General features: G+C 46.3%; 1 protein-coding gene across 2 annotated transcripts in view; it reads right to left on the bottom strand.

The window, feature by feature from the left end:
• LOC111950699 (UV radiation resistance-associated gene protein) overlaps positions 1–17,624 on the bottom strand; it is a 153,212-nt gene that overhangs the window by 7,201 nt on the left and 128,387 nt on the right. For both annotated transcript variants that reach the window (XM_023968502.2, XM_023968503.2), the window contains one exon: positions 17,018–17,109. In XM_023968502.2, coding sequence (XP_023824270.1) covers positions 17,018–17,109 — 92 coding nt within the window. The remainder of the gene's footprint in view (positions 1–17,017; positions 17,110–17,624) is intronic.

The following is a 17,624-nucleotide window of genomic DNA, read 5'->3' as shown; positions in this document are numbered from 1 at the left end:
ACTCATCATTAAGTTTTACTATTTCTCCAAGCACCGGTGGACTTCCTTGTCAATGATTTCACCACATAAAAGCTACCTGAGCCCTCTGCCTAAACCATTAGGCTCATACTTGGCGGGTTCAGCAGCAGATATGCCCACTTCTCCCCCAACATGTTTGTTTTAAAGCGGGTCTCTCTTCCTCTCTGCCGTGTCAGACTCAGCCCTGGATATTCCAGGTAGGCCAGGAATGTACTAAACCAATTTACTAAACCAAACCTTTTCCGCTGTCTTATCCTCAGACAGGCCTCATTTCAACTTCAAGGCATAGCTCTTTTCATATCCAATTCCTGTTAAGGACCCGTGATCAGAGCCAAAACACACAATGTCAGATAAGATTCAGGCTTTGATGTCATTGAAACTGAAAATCCCACAGGAACTACTAAACCAAATGCTATAACAGAAATATTGTAATGCTCACTACGGGGGGTGGAGGGGAATTTAAGTGAACATCTCCTGCCTCCAAGTCTGGCCCTTTGATGATGGAGAACTTAACATTCGTCTCCACATCACCATAGCACAGCATGTACAACATATTGTACAAGTTGATAGTATAAACACCAACACTGTTGTCAATAGTGACTACATTGTAGTTTACTTTATTCTCAGCAGTTTTGTATGGAACAGAGATAAAGACATAGCCTAGCTATAGCAACCCATTCCAAACAGGTGAGAACTACGTATCCCACACTGTCTCACAGGACAACAGATAGTGCGACTTCTTGTCTACATTCTGTTCATTACAAGGTAATAGCTGTCGGGAGTCAATGCAATATCACAACTATTAATGATATCGGCTGGCCTTGTTAGTACAGTACTCTGCGTCTCAGTGACACAAAGGAGAGCAGGTCTGTTTTGTGCTGGACTGGGGTGTCTGATTCATAGAGAGGCCTGGTGGTGAGGAGCATTCCTCCAGATGTGATCTCATCCATAGGGACCACTGTACAGCTAACACGCGCACACACAGACAAACACATGCACACCCTGCAACTCACAGCCAAGTGTGTGTGTGCGTCGATCTGTGTAGGAATGCTCACACTCATTCAAGCACATTAGTTTTATTTGATTCATTATACTGCATGAGTTCCTCCCCAACATTAGGCGTCTGCTATTACTATCTCAACAATTACCATCCCTATCACTTTCCTGGAACAATAATATCCACCTACTGTGCTGTATGTATGACATTTAACAGCTTCACCACAATGCATGTTCAGTTATTTACTGATACAAATCAGTACCAGTACTCCTGACCATGTTATTGGTGATTTTGTCTGGACCTGCTTGGTTGTTTCTCTCACACGACCGACCGCCAGTCAGCCAGACGTAGTGAAACACTCGGACGGACGGACGGACGGACTGACTGACTGACGTAGTGAAACACTCGGACGGACGGACTGACTGACGTAGTGAAACACTCGGACGGACGGACTGACTGACGTAGTGAGACACTCGGACGGACTGACTGACGTAGTGAGACACTCGGACGGACTGACTGACGTAGTGAGACACTCGGACGAACTGACTGACGTAGTGAGACACTCGGACGGACTGACTGACTGACTGACGTAGTGAGACACTCTGTCTGTCTGTCTGTCTGTCTGTCTGTCTGTCTGTCTTCTGTCTGTCTGTCTGTCTGTCTGTCTGTCTGTCTGTCTGTCTGTCTGTCTGTCTGTCTGTCTGTCTGTCTGTCTGTCTGTCTGTCTGTCTGTCTGTCTGTCTGTCTGTCTGTCCGTCTGTCTGTCTGTCTGTCTGTCTGTCTGTCTGTCTGTCTGTCTGTCTGTCTGTCTGTCTGTCTGTCTGTCTGTCTGTCTGTCTGTCTGTCTGTCTGTCTGTGTGTGTCTGTGTGTGTCTGTGTGTGTCTGTGTGTGTGTGTGTGTGTGTGTGTGTGTGTGTGTGTAAGAGAGAGAAACAACCAAGCAGGTCCAGACAAAATCACCAATAACATGGTCAGGAGTACTGGTACTGATTTGTATCAGTAAATAACTGAAGGCAGATGGGAGGGGTCCAGCTTTACATCTGTTATCACTGTTCTCTCACCAGGGGTTTTGGGGGGTTCTTCAAAACCTCTGGGGGGCGGTTTCATTTACAAAGCAAGTAGAACTGCCTTTGGTAATGTCTAATGTTTAACARGGTCTTTTCAGTCCCTCGATTTTAGTTTAGCATTCACCCTAAAGTAACTGGCTCCCTTAACCACATGCTTGGTTCTGTAACATTAGAGGGCTAGGTTCACAAGCCCTTCCATTTCTATACACCTGTGTCTACAGTGGCACTGAGATCGACAGAAGTCTCGACTCTGTTTGCAACTGTTTTAGTAGGAAGTGATCAGTGTAGAAGCATTAAAGAAGACACACAGTCTCCCGTAAAGTACAAACCCTAAACACACCCATATATTTCCCAATTAAGTCCCCTGGATAAATCCCATGTACCCATACATGAGAGGAGCTCTCCTAGTCAGCTTATTGTGCATGCTGAACTAGCAATATACAGAGGGGGAAACATCTCTACAGTTCATGGATGGAAACGGTTCCCTTGGACATGTCCTCGCCCCACCACCACCCCCGTATAGAGGGGAGGAGAGGGGAACGGATATCAAACTTCTCTCCCTCTCAGTCTARCGGTTAACTCCCTGCAGCTGCCGCACAGCATTTTTATGCGTCCATATTTCATACGCTTGGCCCCTCCGCTGGAAATAGTATCCAAATTGAGGCTTTTTCAGGCTGGGAGAACTGGAAGTGATACGGTTGTGAGGAGGGTCAATAAAATAAGTCCCATGCAAAAGGAGAGTAGAATTTAATGCATGTCCTCCCTGTTTCAGTGTTTCACTACTGCAGTGTGGAGTCCCAGAGTCAGGCCACCTTCCGGTCCCCCAGTACCTACTGTCTGAGTCGGTTAGAGGGGAGAACTATCTGGGTCCTGTGACGAGGACCGAACTTATGGCCTGCTAAGACTAAAGGTTCTCACACAGACAGTCTGAGCTTAGTGTGAGCAGCCAGCCAACGCCCCCTGACGAATGTTCTAGCACTGTGTGTGTGTGTGTGTGTTCTGTGTGTGTGTGTTCTGTGTGTGTGTGTGTGTGTTCTGTGTGTGTGTTCTGTGTGTGTGTGTAAGGCAGGCTCTCAAGACGGAAACAAAACCATGTACACCATATATAAAAAGTAGGTGGATAACCCTTCAAATTAGTAGATGCGGCTTTTTCAGTCACACCCGTTGCTGACAGGTGCATAAAATCGAGTACACAGCCATGCATTCTCCATAGACAAACATTGGCAGTAGAATGGCCTTACTGAAGAGCTCAGTGACTTTCAAGGTGGCACTGTCACAGGATGCCACCTTTCCAACAAGTCAGTTCGTCAAATTTCTGCCATGCTAGAGCTGCCCCGGTCAACTGGAAGAGCTGTTATTGTGAAGTGGAAACATCTAGGAACAACAACGGCTCAGCCGCGAAGTGGTTGGCCATACAACCTCACAGAACGGGACTGCCGAGCGCTGAAGAGTGTAAACACTTACTACCGAGTTCCAAACTGCCTCTTTAAGAAACGTCAGCACAAGAACTTGTTGTCGGGAGCTTCATGAAATGGGTTTCCATGGTCGAGCACCCGCACACAAGGCTAAGATCACCATGCGCAATGTCAAGCCCGCCACCAAATCAAATCAAATCAAATCAAATCAAATTTTTATTAGTCACATACAGCATGGTTAGCAGTAATGTTATATGGTCGGTTAAGTGTAAGCGAAATGCTTTTTGTGGCTTTCGGTAGTTTTCTTCGACATTTTTATTTGTTTTTGTTTCTGGTTTTTGTAATATTTTAGGACCTATACAGGGTGAGGAGTTCGTTAGATCGCTATATTGACATAAGTTGCCATCAATCTCTCTGTTGTTGTGGTTTTTTACTATTTTCATCTACACACGATAGTGTAATTAGGGTTGGGGATTAGATCAGAATATGGTTATCATAAACGTAGTGGTAATTATGAAGTCGTGTGTGGAGCTATTGGGGTGTAAGCTGGCATGGCAGAGTTGCAATTGTTTAGGATCGGTATATTGTTGAGTTTGACGTTGTTTGATATTTAGCATTATTGAGTGTTAGGTTATGTGATCTGGTTGGTTAGGCGTGATTGTAAACCTTAGGGTAGTAAATGTGGACATATTGTGTTTGTATAATGGGGGCTATTGGGGGTAGCATGTTATTTTGGCTCTAAGATTTAGATAGATTGGGTAAGGTGATGGCATGTTTAGGATTGAGTTGATTAAGCGAGTACCATGGTATTTAGTTAGAGTAGGTTAATTGGAGGTTATGGGGTTATGATTGGTTGTGTGGTGTTGGTTGTAGGTGGTTAGTTTTGGGGTTGTGGTTTTTGGGTTAGTTGGGTTGGGTTTTGGGTTGGTGTAACTTGGTTGGGTTCATTTGTATGGTTTTGGATTTTTGGGTGTGTGTAAGGGGTAGTGGGGCATTTGCTGTTATAAGGGTTCGGCGCTCAGTGGTGCGGCTGACCAAGGTGTTGATGTTAGCATAATGTTCCGACATCAATTTCCCATTTTAAAAAGTGGCTGGGAGTTGAGTCAGTATGTTGGCAGCGGCCGCTAATAAATGTTAGTGGTGGCTGTTTAACAGTCTGATGGCCTTGAGATAGAAGCTGTTTTTCAGTCTCTCGGTCCCTGCTTTGACGCACCTTACTGGCCTGCGTTCGGACTTCTGGATGATAGCGGGGTGAACAGGCAGTGGCTTGGGTGGTTGTTGTCCTTGATGATCTTTATGGGCCTTCCTGTGACTAGCGGGTGGGTGTAGGTGTCGTCATGGAGGGCAGGCGTTGTTTTTGCCCGCTTGGTGATGGTTTGGTCGCTTTGGTTGGTGTTGGGGGTGTGTGTTGGGGATTGCTTTAGGGTGTGGGTTGGTTGGTGTGGTGGTAGCTGTTGGGGGCGTTTCGTTGCGGATGGCCTTGTCGAACGGTACTGTGGGTTCGTCTGGGAGAGCCTTAAGCGCGGTTTGGTGTGGGTGGGGGAGGGCGTCGGGGTTAGCAAGTTGCGCGGTTGTATGCCAGAGGGCGGTGGGATAAACAGCCCTGGGAGCATGTGGGCTAGTTGAGGAGCTGCTCGTGATTTTTGTTTTGCTTCTGTAGAAGTTGTGAGGAGTGCCTTGTTTGTGGATTGGTGACAAGCCGAATTCTTCAGCCTCCTGAAGGTTGAAAGATATGTGTGGTGCTGCTGCTGCAGCCGTTCTCATCCGTACGGCGTGTGGTCCTTTGTGGTGGGTGGATCTCAGTGGCAGTGGTGTGTGTATCCGTTGGATCGGTGTTACATTGGTTCCGAGTTTGGTGAACTAAATACTTTCCAGGATCCGTATGTTTTCTTATCTTATCGGTGGTTTTTGGATGCGGTTTTTTTTGTGGGTGTCTGGGTGCGCGTTTCGTCGTGTTCGATTTGTGTGACTGTGATGGGGGGTGTGCTTTTGCCGCTCTGCTGTAGGTTTACTGAAGCCACAATCATCTCCCTTTGTTTATGTTACGTTTGAGAGGTGTGTTGTTATTTGGTGAGGTTATTGGTTTTCCCTGATCATCCGGTGGGTTTTTGGTGACATGTTTTTGGTTGGGTTCCTCGAGGCCCTCCACCTCCTTCCCTTGTAGGGTGGTGTGGTTGTTTCCGGGTGGTTTCGGTTCTGTTGTGTGGTTGTTGTGTCAAGGCCGTTTTATGGTGTGCGGTTACCGCACTGTAGTGTATGCTTTGTTCCGCGTTAGTTTTCTGGTGAGGATTCTTGATGATATTTTTGTGGAGGATTTTGATGTGGCGTGTTGGGTGCATGTTGCCACAGCAGTTGGTCGTGGTTGGGTGAGGATTCTATGGGATGTGAGGTCAGGGTGGAGGGTATTGGTGTCTTGCAGACTTGCAAGTTTAATCGGTCCTTTGTGTTGGGGCCCACAGTGTTGAGGATCAGCGGGTGGAGATGTTGTTTTACCGGTTTTTTGGTGAGGTTTACCCTCTACTTTGTTCGACGCTGTTGGATGTGGTCTTGGTCCGCGCGTGTTTCTAGGGGGAAGTCCAGGACCCAGTTGCACAGGGCGGTTTGTGTGGTCTGAGTACTGCTGTGGAGGGTTGTTTTTGGGTGTTCAGGGTTCTCTTTGGGAGCTTGATGACGAGCGGTTTGGAGGGGGATTATTGGTGTGGGTTATAAAAAATTGCTGTTGAAGTTTCTGGGGTGGGTGTCTTGTTATATGGAGGTTCGATGAAGGTATGTTTTGGGTGTGGTCAGCAATTCTCACACGTTGTGTGGTGGATTTTGCTGTGCTGGTAGGGTATCCTTCTTGTCCGGATGGGTTAAGGGCAGTGTGCAGGTGTGGTGGGGTGCGATTGGGGTTCGCGTCGTCTGTGGACCTATTTTGGGTTCGGGTAAGGTTCATTGGAAGGTTGTGGGGCTCTAGGAATATGTGTTAGGTGTCGGTGAATTGTGGTGTGAGTGATATGGTCCTTGACTAGTTTCTCTTTCAATAGCATCTTCATGATGACGGGCAGTGAGTGTACGGTGGTGCGGTAGTCGTTTTGTCGTAGGTGTAGTGATGGGATGGTCTGTTCGTCAGTTACGCTAGCTTAACCCTTTCGTTGGGGAACGGTAAAATAGGTGGTGGGGTACCATCTCTGAATAGCATGTGGGTAGACGAGCAGATGGGATAAGGATTGATATTGAATATGTCCTGATAGACTACACACAGTCCAGCTGGTCTGCGTCATGCTCTGAGACTTGGCGGCTGGGAATGCCGTTCTGGGGGCCTGCTTGCAGCGTGGGGACTTAGTACCGTTTAAAATGTTTTAACTGTACCTCGGCTGCACGTGTAGAGGAGAGGTGCCCGCGTCTAGGGTTGGGTGTTGATAGGTTGGGTGTCTTCTGTTGTGTCAGGTTGGTCATTGAGCGGGGTTGTGATGTTTCCTTCTAAAAGCGGGTTTGCATGTAGAGATATGTTTGTTGTTTTTTTTTGCTTGCTGGGGTTCAGGGGAGCAAGACACTCTCTGTGGGCCGGGATCGGTCGTGGTTTTTTTTTGTTTTCGTTAGGTTTTCTTTTTGTTAGGAGGATGTTGTTTGGCTCGATGGGTTATTTTGATCTTTGGTAGAACGCCTGGGCCTGTACGCTTATGTTTGGCATTACTCTCTTTGTCTGTGTGCTGTGAGGTGTGGGAAGTTTTCGAGCGTTTTGGCGGTATGTGTTGTGGTTCTCTGTACTGTTTTGTTTGTAGGTGGGTTTATTGTGTGGATGTATCGGGGTCTTGGTGTCGCTGTTTTGTGGATTTGGTCCTTGCTGGAGATTGAGTCTAGCGTAGTCTTGTTTGGTTATGACTTGTCGGTTCATTGTGTCGGGTGGTTTTTGTGGTGCCTTCCTGTGGTCTGGAGCGTGTTTCTGTGGTTGCCGTTCTGGTTAAGAGAGTGCAGTTGGTTCGTCGGTGCCTGTGGTTGCGTGCTTTTCAGTTTCTAAGTCGGTGTCGTGAATGCTTGCCTGTTTAATGGTGTTGTGGTTTGCCACGTGGTTTCTGGTTGTGGGGAATGGTTGTTATTTACTTCGTTGCTTTGGGTTGGGGTACGACATCGGGGTCAAATTGTGTGGTCAGCTTTCTAATTGTAGGCTCTGCTCCGGCTTTGGCGTAATCCAGCATATTTCGTCTCATTGATTTGTGTAGGTTTGTGGGATGGGTCGCGATTGCGGATTAGCCTAGTTGTCATGTTGTCGTCGCGTTGATCGATTGTAGCAGTCTGGGAGAGCGTTGGTGGGATTGGGTGTCAGACTTTGTCCGGAATTGAGGCTTGTTTGAATCAGGACTCTGGGTTGAAGCGCGGGAGGGTCTTGTTGTTTTTTGATGTTTTGTTTGGTAGGTTGTGTCCTGGAAATCGAACGAAAATGGAGTCTGTTGGTCAAGCTTTTCCAGAAGAGGGGGGCGGGTCGGGGGATGGGCCTTTATAGCGGTTGTCGCGGTAAAGTTAGGTTAATATTTTTTGTTTGGTTAGGTTTTAGGTTGTTTATTTTTGTTAAGATTGTGGTGGGTAGGTTGTTTTTTTTTCCGTAGGCCCTGTGGAGTGCTACAGATATGTGTTTATGCTTTGGTGTTGATTGTGGTTGAAGTTTAGGGAGTTTTTGTTGTGTTGTATTGGTTATGTGTATTAGGCCTTCGTTAAAATCCCTGCATGCGTTCGAGTGATGTATGCTATTGCCCTCAGCGGTAGTATTTGTGGGGTTTGTCCAGTTTGTTCTACAGCTAACGACCAGTTTGCTAGAGTAAAGTTGTTCGGTTCATGGGGTTCGTTGTGTGTGTGGTTGGTTTTGTGTTGGTCCATCGAGTTTTGTGTTTCTGTCTTTGGGTTGTTGGGGAGGGGAATGGTTATTTATTGTCGGTGGGTTCGGTGGTGATTATAGATTGACGAGAAGTCTTGGTTAGACCTTAATTGGTTTGGGTTGTTGTTGTGGCGTGTTGTGGTTCTGGATGCTATTTTTGTGGGTGGTTGGTGGGTTTTTGTGTGAGGGTGTGAGTTGAGTTCTAGATTCTAGTGGTGAAACCGGTGATGGTAGCTGATTCTTTGTGGCTGTGTGTAGTGTTCTATGTGTGTTGTTTTTGATGTGGGGGTTGTGTTAGTTTATAGTTCTGATGGTCGAGTTTTGTGGTGTGTGGTTGTTTGTGGTGTTTTAAGTGTTTTCCAGTAGTTAGTTTGGTTGTCTTATTAGTGTAGTTGTCACTGTGATTAGTATTCCTGAGTAGAGGTAGTGTGTGATTGGTTTTTTGGTGTGGGTTGAGTTCTCGGTTAGAGTCGATCTAGGGTTGAAGTGTTGTATGAGTTGGGTTGCTTTCTTCGGTCCTTGTGGTTGTGTTGTTCTTCGGGGGAGTGGGGTTTTGGGTTGTACGCTGCTGTGTGTTCGGGTTGTGTTGGTTTGTGTTGGGTTGTTGGTTTGTTCGTGGGGTCCTTGGCTTTTTCGTTACCTTGTGGGGTTGTGTGTTTTGGGGTTGGGGTTGTTAAATAGTGAGGATATAGTTGGTTTGTTTTGTTTTCTGTTGGGGTCTGTGTGCCGTGTCGTATGCCCTATGTTGTAGGAGGGATGAGAATTCCCCGGTAGATTCTTGGCTGTGCAATCGTGGAGCGTCTCGCTAGTCGTGGGTACCCTTGTTTGGAGATGGGTAGTCCATGTTTCCGGGAAGCGATGAGCTATTGTTGTAACGTGGGTCATATCCTTGATGTCTTCTTGGAGATGTCTACTGTTGGGTCCGGTTGTTTTATTGGGGTTGTTTGCTCTTGGGTGGGTTTGCGATCGTAGGTTTTGTGGGGTTGCGTTTGGTTTGGTTGTGTTGGTTGCCCATGGTTGTAGTATGTCGCATATTTGTGTGGGGTTGAGACTGCGAGACATTGGTCGAGTTGTTGTAGTATGCGGTGAGGGTAGTCGGCTGAGGCGGGGCGTTGTTGGATTTTTGTTGTGGTTGCGCTTCGGTTTTCGTTTGCGGCTTGTTGGTTGCTCTCGGGTTGAAGGGTCTGGTGACTCTATCTTGTGGAGGGTATCGTTTGTTTTTGTGGGTGTGTTGATTACTTGGGGTGTCGCTGTCGTTGTTGGGTACTGGTTTCTTGGTTCTACGCTCCTTGTTACTGTGCGGTTGCGTTCTGCACGTGTTGTCGCCGTGTGTGTGCTGGGAATTTTTAGTATTCCTATGTGATGTTGGTGATGTGCCAGCTTCTGGTATCCGTGTGTGGGTCGGGAGAAGTCATAGTATTCCTGGTTAGGGTGGGAACGATGATTTGAGTTTGTCTGTTGTAATGGTATCGGTTATAAGTTTCAGTTTGTGCGGTTATCCTGGTTTCCCGACTGTTGAGTGGTTTAGGTTGAGTATACCAGGTATGATTATGTCTGCGCGGTTTGTTTCGGAGGGTACGCGATGTAGAAAAACAACGTAAAAAAACAAAATACTGCATATTTTCCAGGAACACAAAGCGAGGCAGCCATCTCTTTTCGGCGCCGGAACCATTGGACTCTGGAGCAGTGGAAACGCGTTCTCTGGAGAAATTAAGCACGCTTCACCATTTGCAGTCCTACGGACTAATCTGGGTTTGGCGGATTCCAGGAGAATGCTACTGCCCCAATGCATAGTGCCAATTGTAAAGTTTTGGTGGAGGATGAATAATGTTCTGGGGCTGTTTCTGTGCTTCCAACTTTGTGGCAACAGTTTGGGGAGGGCCCACGCATAAAGCGAGGTCCATACAGAAATGGTTTGTCAAGATCGGTGTGGAAGAACTTGACCAGCCTGCAGAGCCCTGACCTCAACCCCATCGACAACCTTTGGATGAATTGGAACGCCGACTGCGAGCCAGGCCTAATCGCCCGACCTCACTAATGCTTGTGAGTAAATGGAAGCAAGGCCCCCGCAGCAATGTTCCAACATCTAGTGGAAAGCCTTCCCAGAGAGGGGAGGCTGTTACAGCAGCAAAGGGGACCCTACTCCATATAACGGCCATGATTTTGGAATGAGATGTTCGACGAGCAGGTGTCCACATACTTTTGGTCCTGTAGTGTATGTGTGCGCATGGGTGCATGTTGCGTAAACGCCTACATTTGTTTAGGGTGAACAGTAAAATGATGTACATGATGTCAGAGCTCAGGGTCTGGGCTTCACAGCTCCGTACGGGTTTTGACTGACAGCCGGTCAGAGCTCAGGGTCTGGGCTTCACAGCTCTGTATGGGTTTTTGACTTGACAGCCGTCAGAGCTCAGGGTCTGGGCTTCACAGCTCTGTATGGGTTTTGACTGACAGCCGGTCAGAGCTCAGGGTTGTTCTTCACAGCTCCGTATGGGTTTTGACTGACAGCCGGTTAGAGCTCAGGGTCTGGGCTTCACAGCTCCGTATGGGTTTTGACTGACAGCCGGTCAGAGCTCAGGTTTGGGCTTCACAGCTCCGTATGGGTTTTGACTGACAGCCGGTCAGAGCTCAGGGTCTGGGCTTCACAGCTCCGTACGGGTTTTGACTGACAGCCGGTCAGAGCTCAGGGTCTGGGCTTCACAGCTCTGTATGGGTTTTGACTGACCCCGGTCAGAGCTCAGGGGTTTGGGCTTCACAGCTCCGTATGGGTTTTGACTGACAGCCGGTCAGAGCTCAGGATCTGGGCTTCACAGCTCTGTATGGGTTTTGACTGACAGCCGGTCAGAGCTCAGGGTCTGTGCTTCACAGCTCCGTATAGGTTTTGACTGACAGGGTCAGAGCTCAGGGTCTGGGCTTCACAGCTCTGTATGGGTTTGACTGACAGCCGGTCAGAAGCTCAGGGTCTGTGCTTCACAGCTCTGTATGGGTTTTGACTGACAGCCGGTCGAGAGCTCAGGGTCTGGGCTTCACAGCTCCGTATGGGTTTTGACTGAAAGCCGGTCAGAGCTCAGGGTCTGGGCTTCACAGCTCTGTATGGGTTTTGACTGACAGCCGGTCAGAGCTCAGGGTCTGGGCTTCACAGCTCTTTATGGGTTTTGACTGCACAGCCGGTCAGAGCTCAGGGTCTGGGCTTCACAGCTCTGTATGGGTTTTGACTGACAGCCGGTCAGAGCTCAGGGTCTGGGCTTCACAGCTCCGTATGGGTTTTGACTGACGGCCGGTCAGAGCTCAGGGTCTGGGCTTCACAGCTCCGTATGGGTTTTGACTGACAGCCGGTCAGAGCTCAGGGTCTGGGCTTCACAGCTCCGTATGGGTTTTGACTGACAGCCGGTCAGAGCTCAGGGTCTGGGCTTCACAGCTCCGTATGGGTTTTTGACTGACAGCCGTCAGAGCTCAGGGTCTGGGCTTCAACAGCTCCGTAGGGGTTTGACTGACAGCCGGTCAGAGCTCAGGGTCTGGGCTTCACAGCTCCGTATGGGTTTTGACTGACAGCCGGTCAGAGCTCAGGGTCTGGGCTTCACAAGCTCCGTATGGGTTTTTGCTGACAGCCGGTCAGAGCTCAGGGTCTGGGCTTCACAGCTCCGTATGGGTTTTGACTGACAGCCGGTCTTAACTTCAGCACCTCGCGTGGCAAGAAGATGACCTCATCCCTCCCTCTAATTGAGAAACTTTTGCAAATGTTTTGTTATCTGAGTGAGGGAAATGCTGTAAATTAAGAGGACTCAATGTATTTTGAAAGATAAGACCTTGAGGATTATAATAAATACAACTTTGATGTCATACAAAATGTGCACTTCACATCCCGAATCATAAAACTCATGTAATATACAGTGTCAACGTTTATGATCACTATGTTTGATGTACAGTTACTAGATGACATGGCGTTGTACCCCGGGTTGTTCTGAACACAAACAGCCTTTGTTTGTTTATTGTGAAGAAGATTCGCTGCTGCACAAGCACCTGAATGCAATCATGACTCCTTTCTATGCGCACCAAAATTATCTGTTTCCCTGAATTGCATTGTGAAAGCATAACACTGTAATATTGTATTTTATAATTAGCTAGTCATGTTGACAATAGAACAAGCTTTCAAATGATGCCCACCTGACCCAGATTACGATTTGTAACGGACCATTTTAATTGCGGAAACAACAACATCTCTTCAGCAGGTCCTATGATTGAGTGTAGTCTGACCCAGGGGTGTGAAGGTGAACGGAAAGGCACTGGAGCGACAAACCGCCTCTGCTGTCTCTGCCTGGCCGGTTCCCCTCTCTCCACTGGGATTCTCTGCCTCTAACTTTATTACGGGGGCTGAGTCACTGGCGCTCTTCCATGCCGTCCCTAAGAGGGGTGCGTTACTGACGTAAACTTTCTGTCCGGGTTGGCGCCCCCCTCGGGTTCGTGCCGTGGGGGAGATCTTCGTGGGCTATACTCCCCTGAGCCTTGTCTCAGGATAGTAAGTTGGTGGTTGAAGACATCCCTCTAGTGGTGTGGGGCCTGTGCTTTGACAAAGTGGGTGGGGTTATATCCTGCCTGGTTGGCCCTGTCCGGGGGTATCGTTGAACGGGGCCACAGTGGCTCCCGACCCCTCCTGTCTCAGCCTCCAGTAGTTATGATGCAATAGTTTGTGTCGGGGGGCTAGGGTCTCTCTCCCTCCCCTCCCTACCTCTCTACCGCCCTCCCTCCCTGACCACGGACCATGCCTCAGGACTACCTGGCCTGATGACTCCTTGATGTCCCCAGTCCACCTGGTTGTGCTGCTGCTCCAGTTTCAACTGTCCTGCCTGCGGCCATGGAACCATGACCTATTCACCGGACGTGCTGTTTCGACTCTCTCTCTCTACCGCACCTGCTGACTCTGAATGATCAGCTATGAAAAGCCAACTGACATTGACTCCTGAGGTGCTGACCTGTTGCACCCTCTACAACCACTGTGATTATTATTATTTGACCCTGTTGGTCATCGATGAACGTTTGAACATCTTGGCCATGTTCTGTTATAATCTCCACCCGGCACAGCCAGAAGAGGACTGGCCACCCCTCATAGCCTTGTTCCTCTCTAGGATTGTTCATAGGTTCATGCCTTTCGAGGGAGTTTTTCCTAGCCACCGTGCTTCTACATCTGCGTTGCTTGCTGGTTGGGCTTTTAGGCTGAGTTTCTGTATACGCACTTTGTGACATCTGCTGATGTAAAAAGGGCTTTATAAATACATTGGATTGATTGAAAAGTAAGGGCTGTATTTTCGGCTGTTATTAAAGCATGTTAGTTTGCAATTTCAGGTACATCAAATCTGGGCAGAGAGACTGAAAAACAACATCTCAAGGCCATCAGACTGTTAAATAGCCATCACTGTCCGGCTTCCACCCGGTTACGCAACCCTGCACCTTAGAGGCTGCTGCCCTATATACAGTGGGGCAAAAAAGTATTGTCAGCCACCAATTGTGCAAGTTCTCCCACTTAAAAAGATGAGAGAGGCCTGTAATTTTCATCATAGGTACACTTCAACTATGACAGACAAAATGAGAAAAAAAATCCAGAAAATCACATTGTAGGATTTTTAATGAATTTATTTGCAAATTATGGTGGAAACTAAGTATTTGCGTCACCTACAAACAAGCCAAGATTCTGTCGCTTCCAGCAGCACCGTGTAAACTTCTTCTTTCTAAGCGAGGCGCCTCTGTCCTCTCATCGTTTACTGTATTAATGGCACTTGTTTTGAACTGTGTTAGTAATATTAAAGCGTTTTAGCGTTTGTTAAAATACAGCCCTTAGATTTTACCATTGTTTTGTTTGTTAAAATAGAAGCATAACTTTCCCAATTGGTGTTAGGTTGTTAAAAAAACGGAGCATTAAGATTTACCAAGTTTCGTGTAGTAAAGAGATTGTTAAATAGCGGCCTTATAGTTACCTTGTGTTTGTTCTTTAAAGAATCGAACGCCTTTGATTTAGCTCAATTGCTGTTGTTTGTTTAAAATAGACCTCTATAATTATACACATGTGGTTTTAGCTTAGTTAAAATAAGGCCCTTGAGATTACCATTGTGTTAGGTTTGTTAAACAATAAGCCATTAAATTTACCTTGTGTTAGGTTGTTAAAATGAGCCTTAGATTTACCATTGTGTTAGGTTTGTCAAATAGAGCCATTATATTTACCATTGTGTTTGTTGTTAAAATGCGCCTTGGATTTTACCATTGTGTTTGTTTGTTAAATAGAGCCCTTAGATTTACCTTGTTTAGGTTGTTAAATAGAGCGCCCTTTGATTTGACAATACGATATGTGTCTTGTTTGTTAAAGACTTCGTTGACGCGGACGATCCCTTAGCGTGATCATTTTCACCCACACAACGCGCTAGGATTGCATCGAGCCGCCAAATACAAAAAATAAATTAGCTAAAAATATTGTATTGATCGATTGAAATCACAAGTGCAAACTATAGCAAAAACAGTTCTATGCTTGTATTAATTTCCAGCCTATGCCTGTGGTCAGATTTTTGACATATATTGCTTTACAGCGGAAAGCAACAACTGTTTGTGTGAGATTATCGATCACCTAGGAAAACTCATTAAGAACGACTCTAAGCAGCGCATGAGAGATTGCTCAGCGTAAAAGCCAGAAAGCAATTACAGATTAACTCGCTTACCTTGAGATTTCGTCTATGTCTTGCACTCACAGGGACTCCCACTATACAGCAACAATATGTTCTTTTGTCGATAAAGATTTATTTTCATATATCAAACATAACTCAATTTGTTTGTGCGACTATGTTGCAGTATTCACAGATTTCTATAGGCAGTCTATAAGGCTTGACAAATAGTATCCGCGTCGAAAAGATCTCAAAAAGAAACATGTAATACGTTTTTATAATCAACGTCGCTCAGGTTGGTCTGTTTAACATCAGATGAATCCGCAATTAATCTTCAAACCGGACTGTAAACTATTCAAATATCTGGAGAGAAAGAAAATGTCGCGCGGCATCAACTTAATGGAGGGACATGTTCCAGTGTATCCACGTGACGCACTTTTGATAAATCTCGCTCATTTTCAAAAAATAAAAGCTTGAAACTATGTCTAAAGACTGTTCACACCCTGAGGAAGCCACAGGAAAATGAATCTGGTTGATATCCCTTTAAATGGACGAAAGGCAGGCAATGGAATAGTGATTTTTCAAAATAAGAGTCACTTCCTGGTTGGATTTCCTCAGGTTTTCGCCTGCAAAATCAGTTCTGTTATACTCACAGACAATATTTTGACAGTTTTGGAAACTTTAGAGTGTTTTCTATCCTACTCTGTCAATTATATGCATATTCTAGCATCTGGACCTGAGAAATAGGCAGCTTACAATGGGAACGTTATTTTTCCAAACATAAAAATTCTGCCCCTTAGCTTCAAGAGGTTTTAAAATAGAGCCCTTAGATTTACCATTGCGTTAGGTTTGTTAAAATAGAGCCCCAATTGTGTGATGGCGAGGGTGCAGGGTTGTGTTCCAAACAAAACAACTACAAGTGTGCTTGCTCTAGTTCCTCAACGGCACAACTAGGAGAGCATAAAACAGCTCCTTATAGTTGAAGACACTTTGTAGAGGTGTGTGGCCACATGGAGACACCAGTTAGTCCTCTCACTCAAACCCTTGTAAGAAATGTTTGTCTTATGTTTCACCTACCCACATTTTCCCAGGAATATTCTTATCATGCTACTGAATGTATCCAGGGTATTGTCAGATTTCGTTATCAACAAATGTAGCAAAAAGTTCAGTAAATGTAAAATGCACATTAAATCAACAGTGTAATGTTTGGATTCAGTCTTGTGTCAGGTGAACTGTTGTGTCCTCACCTTTGGATTCATAACTTTCCCATAATCTCCAAACTGTTCCCTTTCAATTGCTACCATGGTTATGCATCTGCTTTTCATATTTCTTCTGTTACAAACAGTTCAATTTAGCCCTATCCATATAGGACAATTCCCATGAGTGTAAAGGGTTATTAAGGGCTTCCACTTCCCATTAAGAGGATATGGAGGATTCAATTGCTTTGCTTTAAAATGGCCTCTTTCCTTTCAAAACAAAAGGTTATTCAATTAAGGTTGTAAAACACATTTTCCCCTTTTGCTGACCCTGGGAGAGCAGAGCAGATCAAATAAGATCATTTCCCCTTTTATAGGGCTGTGTTTAGATGGTTGGAGTCATAGAATTAGAATTACTAGAACAGGTATTCCCATTCAAGTCAATGTTCTGTGATGGGTGGACTGGCGGCTGTAGTCTGGGAAAGTCTCTCCTATGGACTGATTCTCAGGTTCTATGGTGGGGTCATTCAATGCCTGCGGCCTGAGGCTCGGCAGATCTGAATGAATGTCTGACGTCCATCAGACCCCATGAAATAGCTGCACACAAACACAGTAAGTTCAAACGCATGTGGAGTTTAACTCTGAACTCCTTAGGCTGGTTTTGAAGAACCACTAAGAAACATACACTGCTGTGTTCACCAATATTTTAAACTGAAACCATCTGAAGTGAAAAATATGTAAAGTAAGAAATAGTGAGAGCAAGAGTGCTATGTGGGGTGGCCTAATAAGACACTGGGAGAATGAGAGTGGACTTATACAAGTACTTACCATCGGACTAGAAGGCCGTGCTCCAGGAAGTTCTTGAGGTTGGGCAGGGTCTGACGGAGYTCTGGAGTGGACAGGCCATGCTGGTATCTCAGCTGGGAAGGAAAAACAAAGCATACATTAGCAGCGAACAGAGCATTCTTTACCATATCATATTGAACCGTACCATAACCAAGCATATCGCTTTTATTCATCCATTCCCATGTTTCTCTAGTTTTTGATGTCTCTGGACAAGGCAGAGAATTACAACCCTACAGGGAGACTAAAGCATATCTGAAGCATTCTAACTTCTCCCTTTGGACTATTCTTTACATAATGGTTATCATCATTCCATGCTAACAGACGTCTGTGCTAATGTGGAAAGGTGTGTGGAGAGGCAGATGAAACGTGGGCGGTGAGAAGGCAGAATGCCGAACATCTGGAAGAGATGGGGTAAAACCACAGAGAGCAACCTCTCCCTCTCTCCATTTCCCTCTCTCTGTCGCTCTATAGCTCTCTCCATGTAACCCAGATCCCCATTGGCTTGATGACGCTCCTTCTCTCCCGTCCTCTAACCTCCCTCTCTCCAGTCCTCTAACCTCCCTCTCTCCAGTCCTCTAACCTCCCTCTC

Source organism: Salvelinus sp. IW2-2015, linkage group LG23 (genome assembly GCF_002910315.2).
Source record: "Salvelinus sp. IW2-2015 linkage group LG23, ASM291031v2, whole genome shotgun sequence".
Lineage (NCBI taxonomy): Eukaryota > Metazoa > Chordata > Actinopteri > Salmoniformes > Salmonidae > Salvelinus > Salvelinus sp. IW2-2015.
The sequence above is the reverse complement of the archived record's forward strand: the minus strand, read 5'-3'. Positions and strand labels throughout refer to the sequence as shown.